The 18,017-nt window shown below is 38.9% G+C and overlaps 1 protein-coding gene across 5 annotated transcripts in view; it reads left to right on the top strand.

Annotated features, from left to right (window-relative positions):
- MYLK (myosin light chain kinase) overlaps nucleotides 1-18,017 on the top strand; it is a 194,230-nt gene that overhangs the window by 126,800 nt on the left and 49,413 nt on the right. For all 5 annotated transcript variants that reach the window (XM_054636488.2, XM_077181662.1, XM_077181661.1 and 2 more), the window contains 2 exons: nucleotides 5,303-5,419; nucleotides 8,787-8,867. In XM_054636488.2, the coding sequence (XP_054492463.2) occupies nucleotides 5,303-5,419; nucleotides 8,787-8,867 (198 nt within the window). The remainder of the gene's footprint in view (nucleotides 1-5,302; nucleotides 5,420-8,786; nucleotides 8,868-18,017) is intronic.

Raw genomic sequence — 18,017 nt, 5'->3', positions numbered from 1 at the left:
CTCCTGCTGTGTGACTCGCTCTTGGACCGAAAATCCACTGAGAAAGTTCTTGCATGGCTCAAAAAGTTGTTCTATAAGATAGCAGTGAAAGGGTTGTGCACAGCATCCTTAGTAAACTGGCCAGCTGAGATGTATGAGTGAATACAAGTCTGAACTCACACATTTGCCATTTTTTAAGTCAGTTTGCTCAGCTTTTTTTGGGTAGATTTAGTACTCTGTGACTATATAGATAGAAGAAGAACTTTTTAATGTAGACTCAGGTAGCAGCGATGCTGTAGCTTAGAAAATGCCCTGAGTTTGTATTGCTTTGTCTAAACCAGCATTTTTTTCTTCCCAAGTTTCTTGGCAGCGTACAGATTTGGTAATCTTATTAGCAATAATGCCTTAACAACTTTCTTGTGACTTAACTCCTAAATCTTCCTACCAGTCATGCAAGTCTACGTCTGCCAGTCTAGCTAGGATCTGCCGTGACTTTTTTGTTTTCTTTTTAATTAAATTTGAGCAAGAATTTGCTGTATAACACAACTCTATGCACTGCTGAAAGCAGATGCATTTTGCACCCTACAAAAGCTTCTTCAGAAACTTTAAGGTTGAGGAGATCATCTGAGCATCAGTTCTGACACAATACCGTGTTTGTCACAGGCCACATTTCTCTCTGCACTGTCATTTATGTCTGAATCTATTCTCTTCCAGAAAATGCATGAAGTGTGGATTTGAATACAGCAAAAGAGAGATATTTCCTATAACCACTGGCAATTTATTGCAAAGTCTAGCTATTCTAGTAAGAGTTTTGTTATTAAATCAAGAACCAAAGCAATGCCTTATTTCTAACTTGACAGAAAGGCTTTGGCTCTGTAACCAAAATAGCTTTCTCCTTTTTTTGAAACTTGACAAGTCAAGCTCTTACTAACTTTCTCTCCATAATGCACTTCTTCCAGCCCTTGGAGGCTTGGGGTTGTTTTGGTTTGGTTCTCTTTCCAATACCCCCTCTCCAGTTGCTGTCAGTTTATTATCCTATTTAGAAAAGAGGAAGCAGAATCATGTGTGGGTATCAGCATCAGTGAGAAGGAGATCACCTTCCTGTGGCTGCCCTTACTGGAGGTTATTGGTCCTCTTTTACCTCACAATGTTGGAACTCATGTTTGTCATTTCTCTATTAAGCCTTTAAACCTCCTGCATATACAGCATCTGTTGGTGCCATTGGTGCTTTTCTTGTCACTGTCTCAAGCTACATTTTCTTTGAGTGAATGGGACTCAGCTTAACAAGTAAATGAGATTGTTTAGGAGGACTACTCTGCTAGCTTTTCCCTTTCCAAAATTCTTTCTAGCATCTGTAAATTTACAAAAGTTCATTTATGAGTACTTCCATGTCATAGACTAAAATATTTAATAACTTGGGTCCTAGTCTGATCACAGAGGAAATCCACTAGAAACAGACTGAGTGATGATTTCCTATTGTCAGCTTCTTAAGGAGATCTTTATTTTGGCAGCTCTAACTCCTCCTAAATCAATGTCATTTATATAGTAATTAATGATTAATTATATAGCATTAACTAAAATCGGGATAATGTGATTTATCACAAATATTTCAGTAAGGGTTAAGAAAATTACCTTTGCACAGATACATTTGCTGGGTAAATGTCTAATGTTGTGGATCATGAAAGTACATTTCTTACATTGTTTTCCTTAAAACTCTATCAATTATCAATAATTACATTTGACATTTTTTCTTCTCTGAAATTCATGTGGTTTTTTTCACTGTTTTTTCTGTTGTCATTGCAACTGTAGTCAATATTTTCCTCGTCAATCCACTTCTCATTTTTAAATATGACTATGACACTAGCACGCATTTGAACTTGCCCAGACAATTTGAGATTTATTAGAAAATTAACTCTATAAGCCAATTAAAAATTGTTCCTTAAAAATTTATTATGTCTCCTAGGGACAATTTCTCACAGACCAGTGTTTATTAATATTGCCTAAATATTCCACAGTACTTTCTTGTACCATGGGATACAAATGAGAAAGCCATAAACTTGAGTCTGCATCATGGACAGGAATCAGGAGGTTGGCCAGCTAGATGCCAGTGTGGGGAATGAGACTAAGGAGCTGTTTTTGTTGGTTTGTGTATTTGTTTTATATCTGAGGTTGACTTTCTGGGGAGTTTCATGGAAAGAATGTAGAAGCCTAGAGATATTTTAAACTGTCTTGCCCTATTTTTGAGTAAGTCAGAAAACCCTTTAATAGCTCAAAATTCAAGGGAAAGGCTCTGTGTATCTAAACCGGAGTCTCCAGTAAAGTATCAGCTTCTGTGGCTGTTAAGTTCTTTTCTAGAGCTGCACCAGTCCCAAGTCTAAGTGGTAGATTCCAGTATTCATGTTTATTCCAATCCTGCACTTTGTGACAATGTTTAAGGATCATCCATGGCCTGTTTCCTAAAAACAATAGAGGGTTGGGGTGACAAAATATATAGCAAGCATTTTTAGCTGACTGGGATTTCTGAAGTGCCAGGATTTCAGAATACCCAACTGGAGTAACCAGCCTGGACTTTCTAGCAGTTCTCAGAAAATAAGCTTATTTCAGGTCATGATGGGGTTTGCAAAGGAAATACCAAATACTTCATTGAAAGACATTTGGCCTTCTAGCTCCAGGAATCAACTGTAGCTCTAGATCACAGAACATAGGCCTGGTTGGGAAGTTTCCTGTCCTTATGAAATCTCATCAAGTTTTGCCTGGGTTTCAGTGGTTTGGGATTTTTTTCCTGGTTTTCCATGAAAATGAGGTTTCAACAGCCATGCTCCCTCAGCCTTCACTTATACTCCTGATCCAACCTGGCCAAATCTTTCTGATCCATTGGCCAGTTTCATACCTAGTCCTAGTAGTCCACAGTTTCATAAATACTAGTGGCTATATAAAGGAAAGTGAACCAAATTATTTCATTTCCCTTCACTCCTCCACTGAGAGCTGCTACCATTTTATCTGTGGCAGCAAGAAGCCCAGCAATCCCCATGTGTTTTGCATCTGCTGTTCCTGTGGAGTTCCTGGGGAGAAAGAAGAAGTGGAGGAAAATAGGATGCAGATTATTTCTTCTAGGAGGTGGGAGTTAGGAGGAAAAAGGGCATGGCCCTTGAAAAAAAAGCACATTTCCTTCACCCTCTTTCTCACAAAATAACTTCATGAAATGAGTGTTGAGGAGTGACCCTATGTCACATTAGTCTTCAGTGAGCTGAGGAAGGGCTTTTGGGCAGGTAGAAAACTGCAGAAGCTAAAGTAAATTCTGCATTGTTCCAGTCCCTTAATGATTCAGTTATTCTTACAGGTTCCTTTCCTTCAGTAAAGTGGCCCGTGGTCTCCTTCACATGTATGTGTCTTTGTTCCATAGTTTATGGGTTTTTGTAATGGCATCTTTAGGTTTCTTTTCTAATCTTGTTACATAGATTTATATCAATTCTTAGACTGGAAGTTATCTCTGGCTTGCTCTCCAAATGTCTCTTTAAACAGCAGAGACATGTGAATTTATATTTGCTAGATGCCTGCAAGAATACTTTTCTAATGTCTCTCCTCCATTTGGAATGGCACTGCAGCTCGTGACATTTTTGGCTTCAGCCTGACTCATGGAAAAGTGTTGCCTCAGGGAAGGCACATGGATTTTCTTTTTGCCCTGTGGTTGGCTGAGCACAACCCATGTGAGTGAGGGGTCAGTGTTCCTCTTCTGAGACAGTTTTCACATCATTTCTCAGGGGAAAATAGTCATTATTTAAAGCTGCTTGATTTTGTGGAGGATTATAAAGAGGGGGAAAAATCATTTTCTTCTAACGGATGTGTGTTTTTGGCAAAAAAAATTGTTGGAAACTACTTGAACGTTTTTTATAAGATTTTTCTTGAATAATGACACCCATGTTTAAAATGAGAGAAAAATCTGAATGCCAAGAGCATAATTGCCATGTCCAAATGGAGTTCATCTCCAAAGAGAACCAGTAAACTCCCGAAGTTCTTCAGATGGAGGGGAGTTCTTCTGCAGGTCCTTTTCATGGACCAGTATCACCTGTGCCATCTCCCACATCACAGGGGATACATTTGATGGGGAGCCTGGGGTTGAGCACTCTGGGAGTCTTCGAGTTACCACAGAGAGAAAGGTGATGGGAAATTTCTTTACATCTCAGGAAACAGGGTAAATGTCTGAAAAAAAAATCCATCTCTTCAATTCTTTAATTAGGAATGACTGTGAGAAAGTCAAACAGAGGAAGGGGGAAGGTTTTACTGCAGCTGAGGTAAGTGGAGGGTGGAGGTGTTCTGGACAGGCCAGCAGCAATGGGCAGAAGTGCACAAGGCCTCAGGCTGTGTTTAGAGGACAGACCCAGCTTTCCAGTGAAGAAGGAGAAAGCAAGCCCATACTTCACTTAATAAGAGATATTTGGAAGGGGAAAGTGTGGAGCATTTTAATTGGGGTTCACCCTGGGGAGGAAAGCACTTCATTGTTCCAGGCAATGCAAGTGAAAGTAAGGGACAAGGTTCTTCTTCCTCATCCCTCATCTACTGGGAACAACTTCTATTTTGGTTCACAGAGTTTTCATTTTTAAGAGGAAATGTATTTCCCTTGGGTCATACCAAGCTTCCCTTGGTAAATAACAAGCTTATGTCGCATCCTGTGTCTGCAAACCCAATTAAGTCAAATTTTATGGTTTTTGTTTAGAAAGAAATGAATTTGTTGCAGCGATAAATTTGATTGCCACTAATGTATTGGACTTCCTAATGGATGTTTTACAGGCAGTTATTCATTAGGCAATTCAAGCAAAAAGAAAATGTCTTTCAGTTGAGTTTTTAAACTTAGGCACTGAGCTGAAGTTCTGCTCTTACACACGTGAATGCTCAAGGGAGTGCTAGAGACAAGGCTGAATCAAAACTTTGATAATGGGCATTGGACAGTAACCCTCTTATTTACAGTGCCAAACTATGAGCACTTTTGGAAAAAAGTCACCCGAGTGAGGACTTCTGATCTCTGCTGTAAGACAAGAAGAGCAGCAGAGGTGCTGCTCTGGGTCTTCTCTGTCTTTAGCAACCAGTTCAGGGCTGCAGGGACTACTTGGAGTACCCTAGAGAAAAGCAATAAGATTCAATTTTTTATTTATTTACCACCAATAAGGCTCCAATAAGGTTGAATTTCTAAGGACAGCTTTTTCTAGCAGAGAAGATCACCTGTAGTGAAGGACTGGCTCATTTGACACCTTCTGCTCCTTACTAGCACTAAGGTTTTTGTGATCTGCAGCCTAACATGCATTTGATCTCTCCCTCCTCTGTACAGGGACACTCTGCTCACTGACCATTGAGAAGGCCATGCCTGAAGATGGGGGCGAGTACAAGTGCATAGCTGAGAACCCAGCAGGGAAAGCTGAATGTGCTTGCAAGGTGGTGGTAGAAGGTGAGTACTGTGCTGGGTACAAGAAAACCCTTCCTTAGAACTTGCTCCTTTCCAGCTTATTTCCCAAGAATGACCTTTAGGGGCTACTTACACACACACACACACACACACACACACACACACACACACACACACACACACAAAAAGAACCGTACCCCCTTCCCTTCTGCACTTTTTGGTCAATAGCTAATTCAATGTCTACCATAAAGGAGCATGAGCAGAGAGACAGTACAGAACCAAGGGATCTGGATGCTTTGTGGCATAATTTGTATTCTCCTGCTGCCCACTGTATTTCTAGAAGGTTTTTAGAGCAGTTAGCTGAACTTGTAAGATGTGTTTCTGAGCTGTGTGCATCCTTTGAGAGCCAGTGAGAATTGCCTGTGTGAGTCTGGGTGTCAGTCTGCCTCAGGACTGCATGTGGCACATTTCTCACTCTACAACTCCCCACTTCTTTGCATTCACAGATGGTTGGTTGTTTGATTTTCTAGTGTATGTGAGAAAAAATAAATTAGCAGCTCAACCACCCTTGTGTTCCATAGTTTTGGAACATGAGCAATTTACAGGCTGAGGTACTTGTTTTCAGCCATGGTCGTGCTGATGACACTGTACTCTTGTTCATTAGTCTTGGCCTTGGGCAAGGCCTAGGTGAGGCTGTGTGATACAGACTTATAAAGCTGCCATAGAGTTTAAATTATTTAAGGGGCTTTAAATAACCAAATGTCCTTATCAACTCACCTTCTGGTGAATTTATTTCTGAATACTCTGATACTTTCCATTGTGGTCTAAAATGAGCACAAAACTAGACAACAAGCTTAATAACAGAACTTGGGTACTGAACCTTCACTGCTGTGTTGCAGATGTGGTATTTGTGGCAGGAGATCTAGAAAAGAATACTATTATTTTTTTCCTAATGCTACATGACACAAGGTAAGACTGTGATTCTGTAACTCCTCACTAAAGGTCAGTCTTCATGTAACTGGAAAAGAAATGGATTAAATATTGGTTACAATTAAATACCTGTACTTTCTGTGATACTATGGTCACAGTGTAATCTGCCTTAGATATTTGATAAGCTATTTTTTATGATTCTGTAATTTAAAGTAATACATTTTATCAGTGCTGAAGTTCAAAGAATAGGCTTTAAGCAAAATCTAGTCCCTGAAACACCTTAACCACCACAGATCCAGAGTGCTGAAGGATCAGATCATCAAAAGCTTAGCATACAGTATTTCTCTAGAGCTGCCCTAGCAACTTTTAAATGTCTCAGTTACTTATGTATTTTTCCTCTATCTTCTGATCTCCTTCAAGTAGTTGCTTTTCTTCCTGAATCTTCTCTTAGCCTATTCCCCACTTCAAGTTTCCTGCTGGACAATGCGTACTCTAGGAGGCTGCAGGTAGAGTTTGGCTTGCAAAGTTTGTTCCTGGGAGGCTGTGAGCTGCTGGTCCAATGATGTGAGTGACATTACCTCAGCTGCCTGGCTTTCTGTGGTGGTGGCAGCCATGGCTGTAGGAGCTCACTGCTCACATCATGCTGGGCACCAAGGTTACCACATTCCTTACCTCCATACTGGCTGCCTCCTCTGCCTTTTTCATCCTCCACTGGCATGCTACTGAGAAGAGGTTTTTGACAAATGGCACCATAGCAAACTCCAGCTATTTAGGAAAGACGCCATCTGATATCCCATGTCTGAGACTGGCAGAGGGGATGACTGTTATTTTTAAATTAGAATTGTGATCTAAAACAAGAGTTCAGATTTCTCCCTTCTTCATTCCACTGTCAGGATCCCAGATGCTGATTTTTAGACTAAGTAACCACAATCATTATACTTCTTTTGACATCAGGGACTCAGAATTGGAGGAATGCTTGACTTCAGTTGGCAGATCTGTAGAATCTGAGTGTATGAACTCTCACACACCTTCCTGCTCTGAATTATTTACTAGGAGATTCTTGCTTCCTCTGTTAGGAAGGACACTTAGATGAATTTTCACACACTGGCACCTAGAAGAAGGTGACTAAAATAACTGTTTCCATAACATTTATGTCATCTTTTTCTATGGTAGCTAACAGCTCTCTCCCTCACAAATACTCTGAAAGCTGAATATTTGAAAGCTGTAAAGTGATACAGACATTGCTGAGATCATAATCTATAATCATACTCTTTCTTCCAAAGATAAAAGTCAGTATTGAACAATGTAGCAAGCAGAGCTTGTTAGGATTTGCATTTTAGGTCACAGAATCCCAGAATAGTTTGTGTTGAAAGGGACCTTAAAGATCATTTTGTTCCAACCCCTACCATGGCCAGGGACTACTTCCCACAGATCAGGTTGCTCAAAGCCCCATCCAGCCTGGTCGTGAGCATCCCCAGGGATGGGAAGTCCACAACCTCTTTGGGCAGTCTGTGCCAGTGCCTCATGACCCTCACAGAGAAGAATTTCTTCCTAATATCTAATGTAAATTTTGCCTCCTTCAGCCTAAAGCCATTCCTGCTTGATGTGGCACTACAGATCCTTGTGAAAAGTCCCTCCCAGCTCTCTTGGAGCTGGTTTAGGTGCTGGAAGGGGCTCTAAGGTCTCCCCAAAGCCCTTTTCTCTTCAGGCTGAACTGCCCCAGCTCTGTCAGCCTGTCTTCATAGGAGAGGTGCTTCAGCCCTGTGATCATACTCAGCTTGGAATAACCTTAAAAAAAAGTTGCACCTTTTATTTGTATCTCATGTGGGATACACATGGAAAGGAGCTTTGTTGACTCCTAGCTGTTGGTGTAGCCTGCAGTGATGGGCAGTTTCTGGATAAGAGCTGTGCAATTGTGAAAATAGTAGAATCCATCCAATTTCAGTCCTGTGGTGTCCCTTTTGCTGTTTCTATTTAGGAGTAAACAAATGGCCAAGAATATATTCTTGGAAAGATTTAAACAAATGGAGGAAATGTTACTCTTCAAAATGGGTTAATCTGAATTGATCACACAGACAATGGAACAGAAGAATTACTTTACATCATTTCTTTTGAATGAAATTATGTTTTGATATGGCTTGTTTCCCTTTTCTCTGCACTGCCTAACACAGCTTTGTGCACATTGTATTTGGTCTATTCAGCTAAAATACCTGTCAGCTTACATGGGACCTTTTGTCTAGCTGCTTGCTTGGCTTGGGTTCTTAGTGCAGCTGCTTTTGTAGAGGGTTTTTCCCTCTCTGCTCCCTCTTCCTATCAGAATGTGACAGCAAATCTGTGCAGAAAATTCTTCATAAAACCCTAAAGGACAGCAATTTCCTCTAACTTTGCAGAAGGATCCAAAATAAACCTTTTATTAGACAGCTTTTTCATTATTGATTTTCAAGTCGGATTTATATTTTATTATTTGTTTTGATTGCAGATGCCTCAAAGACCTCAAAGCCTACTGAGAAGAAGACCAAGAAGCCTAAGACCACACTTCCCCCAGTGCTGCCAACAGAGAGTAAGTGGCTGTGATTTGATTTGCTTTATTTCCAGTGGAAACAAAAGAGTGTTTTGGGATTCTGTGGTCATCCCCTTCTGTTTGCAGACATAGGATCAGAAGCCTGTGCTGTTTCTTTAGCCCTTGCACTTAAGTCATGTGAAATGAGTTTTTGCCATGTGGGGATTAGAAGCAAGAGCCCAAACTGCGAGTTCAGACCTCGCCCCTCTACTCTGTTTTTCATAATGGTGCAATAAACTTGTGACACAGATTTATTTTTGGCTGCCTCTCAAAGAGCACAGAAATACTCGAGTAGTCTGCTTCAATTTGTGCTGTGTCCTGTGTAAACAATATAAAGTTTTACTATTGGTAAGCAAAGCATCTTGACTGAAATGTCCTGTAGAATTATCTGTCCTTTTTTGGCATGACCATGGAGAGTGATTTTGCAAATTTTGCATTCTTTGTTTTAAGCTTTAATGCTTAACTTGCTTCTAATACTTTCAGAAATAATAAATTAGCTATAAAGTCCCATGTTTGCTACTCAGCATACATGCATTTGGTTAAGAGGAAACTTTAAATGGTAAAGGCAGCACAATAATTTCAGTTCAGGAATTCCTAACACCAGTACTGCTTAAGAAATTAAGGGATACAAATATCTCTTAAATCAAAACTGGACTTTGAAAATTGTTTCTCTAAGATGTCCACCATGTGAATTCCTAAAAATATGTAAACACATGGTTTAATGGAAATATGGAATATTTTATCCAGCTCTCTCAAAAAATAAAAAACAAATAAACTCTAATCTGGTCTTCCAGCAAGAACATTTTTAGCTGCTTTCAGCAGAACTCAGAGGAGTTTTATAGTGATTGATGATCACAGGTAATAACTGTGCTTCTGGAAATGTGACTTACATAAAACTATGCTCTGGGCTACAGCTATTTCTGAGTTGCTGGCTGAGCATTATAACTCTCTCTCCAGCTTCTCTTTGGGGATGTGGGAAGAGTCCCACTGACGTGCTCCACCTCTGCACCTGAGCTTCATGTGCCATAAATAATAACAATTGAAAACAATCATTTTTTTATTGAACATAGATAGAAAAGAAATTTTTAAAGCCATTTAAATCTCCATGAAAGAGTGTTTTGAATTGTGATTTCTATGCATACAACACACACATTTCCTCTGATCCTCCCAGCAGTGTTATCAATTGCAGCTTTCCCAGGAGAAAGTGTGAGTTGGGAACTAAGTCTAAATATGGAGATGTATGAACTGATCCACATCCTGCTTCTTTTGCTTATGGTTTTAGTGGAAATTAAAATAGATAGCAAAACAAAAGCTACCAACTCTGGCTGCAGAAATAATTGGAAAAAGAAGGTTGAAATAATGGGAATGGTTTTTCTACATGCCATATTATTTCAGTATTTCAAGTTCTTGAATTTCTCATAAGCTCTTTTTTTCCAAAATACCTTTAACACTTCTTTCCTGCTGCACAGTAAACATCAAGGTGACTAGAGAGAATATTAGGAAGCTGGGCTTTGAAAGAGTTTTTGGAAAAGCTTTGAAAAATACATATTCAATTTTAAAAGGATTTGGCTGCAGAGATTTTACAGGTGTTTTTTAACATCTGAGTCTCTGAGGAATGTATTTGGTCTGAAATAAGTTTTTGTTTGTGTGTTTGTCAGGGATAAAATATACAAAGCAGATCCAGTGGACTACACAGTTCCAATCTACACTGAAATTCTTATCAGATACAGAGACTGTAAAGTTCCTTACCTGAGAGAGAATAGGCTTTATGAGTCAGATGTTTGTCTTTACTGTATATCTCTTGAAAAGAAGTGTAATAGAGAATAACTATGAATTAAGGTGTCTCAGTCTAATAAGGAGATATATTTTTACTCTTATATTTTCTGGTCTTTTTTGCCACATTGAGTTACCTTAAGGGTCTTAAGGGCAACTAGAGTGTACAGATTGATACTGAAGAAAGAGAGAGCAAAAATTCCTAATAATGTTATTTGAATTATTAATTAATAGATTCTGAATTTTGAGTTGTGAATTCAGTCACAGCAGCATATACTTCATAGGATATAGATACTATATATTCTCTGTACTTTTCAGAAATACTTTTCAGGGAAAAGATCCCTATTTTCCACATTCTGTAAAGAAGTGCAAGTCAAATTTCATGGTTAGCAACTATGTCATTCTTTTCTCCCTTCAGATAAATTACAAGTGATCCTTGGATTTTTTGCCCTAGTAAACTTTCAGGAAAGTAATTAACTTTAGGTTCCTGAAAGCAAAGATCAATACATTTCTTTTTGTGGAAAAGAGTGAATGTTGTCAGTATGTTAACCTGTAGAATTTGTCTCACTGTGAGCTGCTGACTCAGGTCATTTGGCTGCTTATTCTGACCATGTTATTTAATTACTGGAAGCTTGGGGTTTGTAAGCTACAGAAAACCAATAGTAAGCAGAATTTGGGCCATTGCTTCCTTTGATATGCAATACATACTGGATACTGGTGTAGAAAAAGAAGAACATCTTGAAGGAAGCTGTGTGGAACTCTGTGATTAACAACATCTCTGAATGGATGCTTGCAGTGTTTACTGCAGAAAGATTGCTCCCATGCTGGCAAATTACAAAACTTACAATGTATTTCCTTTTGCTTAGAATTAATATTGTGTCACCAGAATTTAGTAATAATTATGCAACCCCCTAAGGATAAATAGAATAAATGATTGTTTCTGAGAATAAGAAACAGATTCACCTTTGAATCTGGGTGAAATAAAAGGGAGAAGAGAGGAAGGGCACTTCTGGAACTGGTTCTTTACTGAATGCCCTGACTTGGCTTTGTCACTTGGGTCTTTGCTCAGTGGATGTCAAATGTTACTGAGTTAGAATAATAGAGTGTTATGTTTCTTCTAAAAGAGGCAGTGGAAAATTGACCCTTTCATTATTTATCATGCTGCACACTGTGTGCCATGCCAGAACAATCAGTGGTAATGTAAGGGTCCTCCTGGCTTGACACAGCCCTGGAGCAGAAGCACTAAGCCAAAAATTCCACCACTTGAACATTTCTCTAGAAAGCTTTGAAACTGCCGTGAAGGGATTTAGGCACCCTGTTCCCTTTGAAATTAGAACTTATTTCAAATTAAGCTTAAAGGGAATTGCTTATTTCAATTACCAAAGCCACTTGCAAAATCTTAAGTGCCTATTAAATAAATGCTTTTGTTGCAACAGACTGTGGAAAAATCGAAGTTCTGCTTGAGATTTTTAAGAGTAAATAAAGATTTGAATGTTTACAAATAAATATTCCTTCTAAAAAAATATATATTACTACTCCACACTTGTAAATATTTTGTTGTCCTTAAGCAGAGGACCAAAATAGAAGGAATTAGCCCAAGATAAGGCAGATGTGTTTCCAAGTCTAGAACCCAGATTTCTTGATCCTCAGTCTCAGGATTAATTTGCATGCAGCATTGAAGATACTATAGATTTTTTAAAGTGGCATCAGAATAGTTTACATAAAACATGAGCTTTCCAAAAGGACTTTTTTTCAAATTATTTTTTTCAAGATTTGCTGATGAAAAAGGAGTATTACAGCAATTAGATTCTATTTTTTAAACTACACTATGGCTGAGCTGTGCAACATAACTTTACTATAGTAGGAAGAAACTGTATCCCATTTATGGCTACTGAGAGAAAAAAATACTTTAATGCTTTAGAAAATAATGCTCATAAATCTAAGCATTGGATTAAACTGTTCAGAAAGAAATGCCCAATGTTTTTGTAGGGCTAATGCACAGCACTACTTCCAGTAAATATTAAGAAATAGCAATTATCACCTGTCACAGTTATTTTAAGAAAACCTGACAGGATATCCCGGATTCCCTCATCTGAGTAATACTTCTTAAACCCACTGTTCTCATATCCAGACCACATACATTGAAGGGCTGACCCAGAATAGAGTTGGTTGCACAAATGTAAGTTCTTCTACTCAGTTAAAAATAAAGTTGCATCAAAAAAACAACTTTTTCTACGCACCTGCAAGTTATTTAGCAATATTTGGTAGCTTCTGATAGAAATTTTTTATCTACGCTACTATGTAGAACATTTGATTTTATGTCAAACACCTTTTTAGGTAGCTGTATAATAATACAGGTAGCTGTATTCTCTTGCTGATGGTTATTAATAAATGAACAACTGAAACATTCCAGATCAAATCCTCCAGAAGGTTTCACTGTCACCTTCCCAGATCTGAATTTTTAACATTATTGGTACTTGAATGCAAGGCTGAGCAGTGACATCTCTAGAACAATGCATTATTAAAGTAAATATACTACACAGGACCCCTTATTATGTTAATATATTCTGGTCCACAGTAGGGAGAATTCTAAGTGTTAATCACCATGGAAAAATTATGAGTCAGTGGCCAAGTGATTGGCATGCAGTTCTTTCAATAAACAATCTTGTCAGAGAATCCAAGTCTGCAAGCACCATTTTAAGAAAATGTTATTAAAGCATTAAGCTTGATGTGTCCAATTTAGTTAGTGTATCATTAAATCAGTAAACACTTCAGGTTTTCTATTGATTTCTGTTCTATGAAAATAATATGAAACATGGCTTAGATGAATATGAAATGTTTCAAAATCTTCATTTCATGACAGATTGTTTTGCCCTAAGTGTAAAATGTGCCACTTTCTAAGGGAAGAACTCAATTACTAAGGAAGTTATTCTTCTGGTCAGAGATGTTCTTTTAATTGCAGAAGTGTGGGCACTGGGTAGCAGCTGTGCTCTGTGGCTGCTGCTGATCTCTTTGGTGGCTGGGATAGTCTGGGATGCTCTTGAGGGTCACTAAGGCTGTCCAAGCCAGTTCCCTCAGTCCCATTCATTTCCCTGAAGGCTCAAGCTGCTCTTCTCCTGGCTGTTGTGAGATCCAAGACATTTTCTGCACAGTGAGTGTAAGTACTTAGTGTGTTAGAACACTATGAATTACATTGTCAGAGAAGCCTCTAACCAAACTTTTCAAGGAAAAATTAATCTTTTTTCCTAAGCTGAAAATTCCATTCTTACTTAGTACATGTAAATCAAACTGCCATTAGCTGTTTCTAAGACCTAAATAGGATTTCTCTGAAACTCTAAATTATGAAAGGTGCTGCCTTCATTCCTGAGGCTCGAGGGTGCAGAGGTGCATAGCTGTGCCAGAAGGCCTGACAGCCAAGGTGGGCTGAGGTAAACAGGCAATGCAGGATTTAACCTGGTGACTCTGAAGGTTGGTTGCTTCCACAGATGGAAAATAAATCTGTTCTTTTAGTATAAAATGAGCAGTGGAGAAACACTAATTTGTTGTCCAAATCCCTTCTCCTGAGTGCCCAGTTCAGCACTGTTTCTTTAATGCTGGGCATGCATTTTGAACTTCTGCCAAGTTACTCTACAGTTCTCATTGTACTGACATTTTCTGAGTTAATATTGGCACAGAACAGTATTTTCCACGTGTATTTCATGGAGTCCATCCTACGTATCTGTATGTTGACAGAAGAAGACAGAAATGTTTATTGACTGTCTTACAGAGAGAAAAATGAATAGTTTTTGCAATGTGGCCTTGAACTGAAGAGGTGTCATGCTTCATTAATTTACAGTTAAGTTGTTGGCTAGAAATCGCACATCTGAGGCATATAACAGAAGCATTAAGTTTCTTCTCTATAAAACAGGGAACTAAATCCATTGGCTTAATTAATATCAAAAGCATACAGCACCTAGCTTTTCCCACTGAAACCATTTGGAGCTCCTGAATGTCCAGATGACCTGGCACCGTTTTCCTACGGAACAGACTGGGTAGCAGGGTAGTAACCTACCTTTGACTCCTGTCCCTACACACTTGGGCACAGCCTTTTAGTGTCTAATTGTAGATGTTCTCCAGGACATAAAAAAGGTGAAAATTGAACTTATACTTTAGAAACTAACCTTGCTGATTTGTTCCCAGCAGAGCTCTTAGAGCATTTTACATGGCCTGGGTTGTTTGTGAGCTCTGTTTGATACTGGATCTCTTCTTCACTGCTCAGATTTGCTTTAATTGTAGAAGTTGCTCAAGAACGGTGTTACTAAATTGCTGTGGAATTGTTTATTCCTTCAGCTGAGCTGTTTACAAATACTGAATTATTTTCAGTGTACCAGATCATATTATTGAATCTCTGAGTGCACTGGTATATCCTAGCTCTCTCGTGACTGCAAAAGTGAGTACTTCCTGCGTTTTATTGTTGTTTTCAGAAGGCAGAGGCTGTATATTTCTCATTTAGAGGACAACCTCTGCATGATTTAGAAACTAAATACGGGATGTTGCAACAAAATGACAGTTGTTTTTAATGAAAAAATAAAAGCTTTAAAAAACCGTTATGAAGCACACAAACTCAAGTAACTGACTTGCATGGAATCAAGTTTTCTAATTTCTGCTTGTCACCAAATTTAAGCCAAAGTTGCTTTATGGTTTATTGTATTTAGATACTAAACAGTTATTTGGAAACACTATGAGAAATTTGCTCTCTGACATGCAATGAAATGAAACTGTTTAAACTTCCAAACCTTGAAGTTTTCAAGCTACTGAAAACTGTGTGTTCAGTGCATTGTTTATAATTTTCCTCTCTAGCAATTAGCACAGGTTCATGAATGTATGAATAAACTTTCTGCTACGCTTGTAGCCATCATTTTTCTCCTGTTTCATCTTGTCTGTGCTAAAATCTGTAATGAGTTTTTGTACCATCAACTAAGTCTGTGCCAGAAGCAAGGACAAAACAGAATAATTGACTACTTTGAACACAAGGCCAAGTGTTTCCTTTTTTTCTCTACTTCTAGCTCTCAGTCATTCCACTCTTCTGGAAAAGCAGGCAGTAGTGGAGGTTGACAGAGAGCAGTCACTTTTGATTCAAACCTGGACATCTACCCCCAGAAGGCTCTGAAGGAGGCTACACTGGGATTCATGTACATGGGGGAGAGAGAGACCTCATGATCTCACATCCCACAAGCCTGAAGGATCCAAGTGAGATGGGGAAGAAGGAGCAGATACTTGAATCTGGGCTTTCCATAAATTTTCCATAAATATTCTTCTTACCATGGTGTCTGACACATTACAGAATTGACTTCTTTTTTCAGTTTCTCTTGAACTCTGAAAATGCTGAAAAAAACCCAATTTAGTTCAAGATGAAATCTCGGCATGTTTCGCATGAGGGTAAAATGGTTTTTTTTATGTATGAGGGTATGTCATTAACCCTTCTTCTCTCCTGAGCTAAAATGAGGCTGTTCCACAAGCAGACAGAAGCAGGGATAGGTCTGTTCCTTATGCTAATGGAGTTGGGTATTAACTGTACTTGTTTACCAGGTGCTGAAATCCATCGCTACAGAAGACATGCACATAATTTTAGGCATGTCCCTCAGGGAAGACAGTAGGAATTATGGATTGGTTGGAAATACTATCTTGAGTACTGATGTTTTTTTCAGATCCTAAGAGTTTTCCTTCATGCTTTATGAAAGCAAGTTGTGCAGAGAGCCATTTCAGGGGAGGGCTATTCCTATTTTTAGTAAAATTCCAAAAAAGGGAAGCAAAAAAGAAAGACGGAGGCTTCTGAGCATATCTGCTCTCATGACTGCACCGTCAGGGAAAGGAAGAGCACAACCAAATGTCTAGCAGCTACCAGCCTGGGTGGGGTTTTTCCCCTTTTTGCTTTATGTCGCCTCACTCAAAAACAAGCTCTGTAAGAGGCAAACCTGCCTTGTAATGTTTATGTTGTTTCTAGAAGGCAGATTCATTTAAGGGGGAAATATTAGTCCTTTTACTTCCAGGCTGATTTTCAGCATTGGCCCATTTCAATGTAAATACCAAAACTAAGACAAACCATCTTTAAGGAAAAAAAAAAAAGCATCAGAAGCAGACTTGAACTAACATTTCCAAGAGGCTCAAATATTTTAATGAAAACAATCATTTGACCTTGTCAACTTTGAGTAATCTTACTAGATTTTTTTTTCACTAACTGTCTCCAGCAGCCTTTGAAAAAAAAAAAAAAAGTTGCATTTCAAAGAGATGCATAAGATGAGCTGATATTTTTAAGGAAGATCTAAGAACAGTGGGGTGTACACTATTAGGCAAAGAAGCCAGTTACATAGAGCCAGAGACCTGTCCTTGTACTCATCCCCTTCCACCCTGCCCCAGCCTTTCATTTCTGCTCAGGGATATTTGTGTCTGCAAAACAGGATATTCAGCCAGACCTTCCAGCAACCCTTGGCAATCTGCATGGTTTGATGAAGTCCAGTGACAGTCTGTATATCCTCAGTTCAGTGAATATAATGTCCTGGTGGGTAAAATCTAAAATTTAAACCAAAAAAAAATTGTACCTACATATAAAAAGCAGTGCCCTAGCTGGATGAAGTGATGAGTTCATGTTCTCTGCTTTGCTGCTATGGAAATCTTCACTGAGATGAGAGTCTTTTAAACTGGCTTAAGCATAGTTGTTCCAGTATGCATGCACCTTGCCTATTAACTAAGGTACTACAGCTAATACACAGTGTTGGCCAAGAGGGGATCTTTGAGTGAAAATCATGCTGGATTCAGGAATTTACTTTTTTTTCCTGAAAAATAGCAACAGTATCTGCAGCCCGAGATGGCACTTGACAAATGATGCTTTTTCTTCATCCTTGTTGCTCTTTGTTCATATCAGGCTTAATGGAGTGTGGAAGCAATCAAATTCCTGTCATTGTAGCTTTTATTAAAAGCCCTTGCAGCTCTGAAGACCCAAGAGCTATTCCATTTCAGTTTAGAGAAAAGCAGAGTGTCTGATGTTGAATACAGCACACTCACAAACAAAAATGTTTACACATTTCTAAACCATGTAACTGAGTGAGTTTGCATGGAGTTATGCATCTAATGAGTAACTAATGGGCTATTCCATTAATAGGGATGTTTAAGGGCACATGAGAGGCCAGACTCTACAGGCCTTACAGCTGGCACCTGATCATATACATAGTTTCATCCACATAATACAGCTCCAACCTGAAATAAGAGTTTCAGCTCAGGGTGAGACCACACCACGACAAAGAGGAAAGCTGCTCTGAAAACACCACTTGCTGCCTTTGCTTGTACAACTCAGGCTGGAAAGAGGCTGCAGAAATACATTTGCTGTCACCACAGCAGCCA

Source organism: Agelaius phoeniceus, chromosome 7, assembly GCF_051311805.1.
Source record: "Agelaius phoeniceus isolate bAgePho1 chromosome 7, bAgePho1.hap1, whole genome shotgun sequence".
Lineage (NCBI taxonomy): Eukaryota > Metazoa > Chordata > Aves > Passeriformes > Icteridae > Agelaius > Agelaius phoeniceus.
This window is presented reverse-complemented; position numbering and strand designations above follow the sequence as displayed.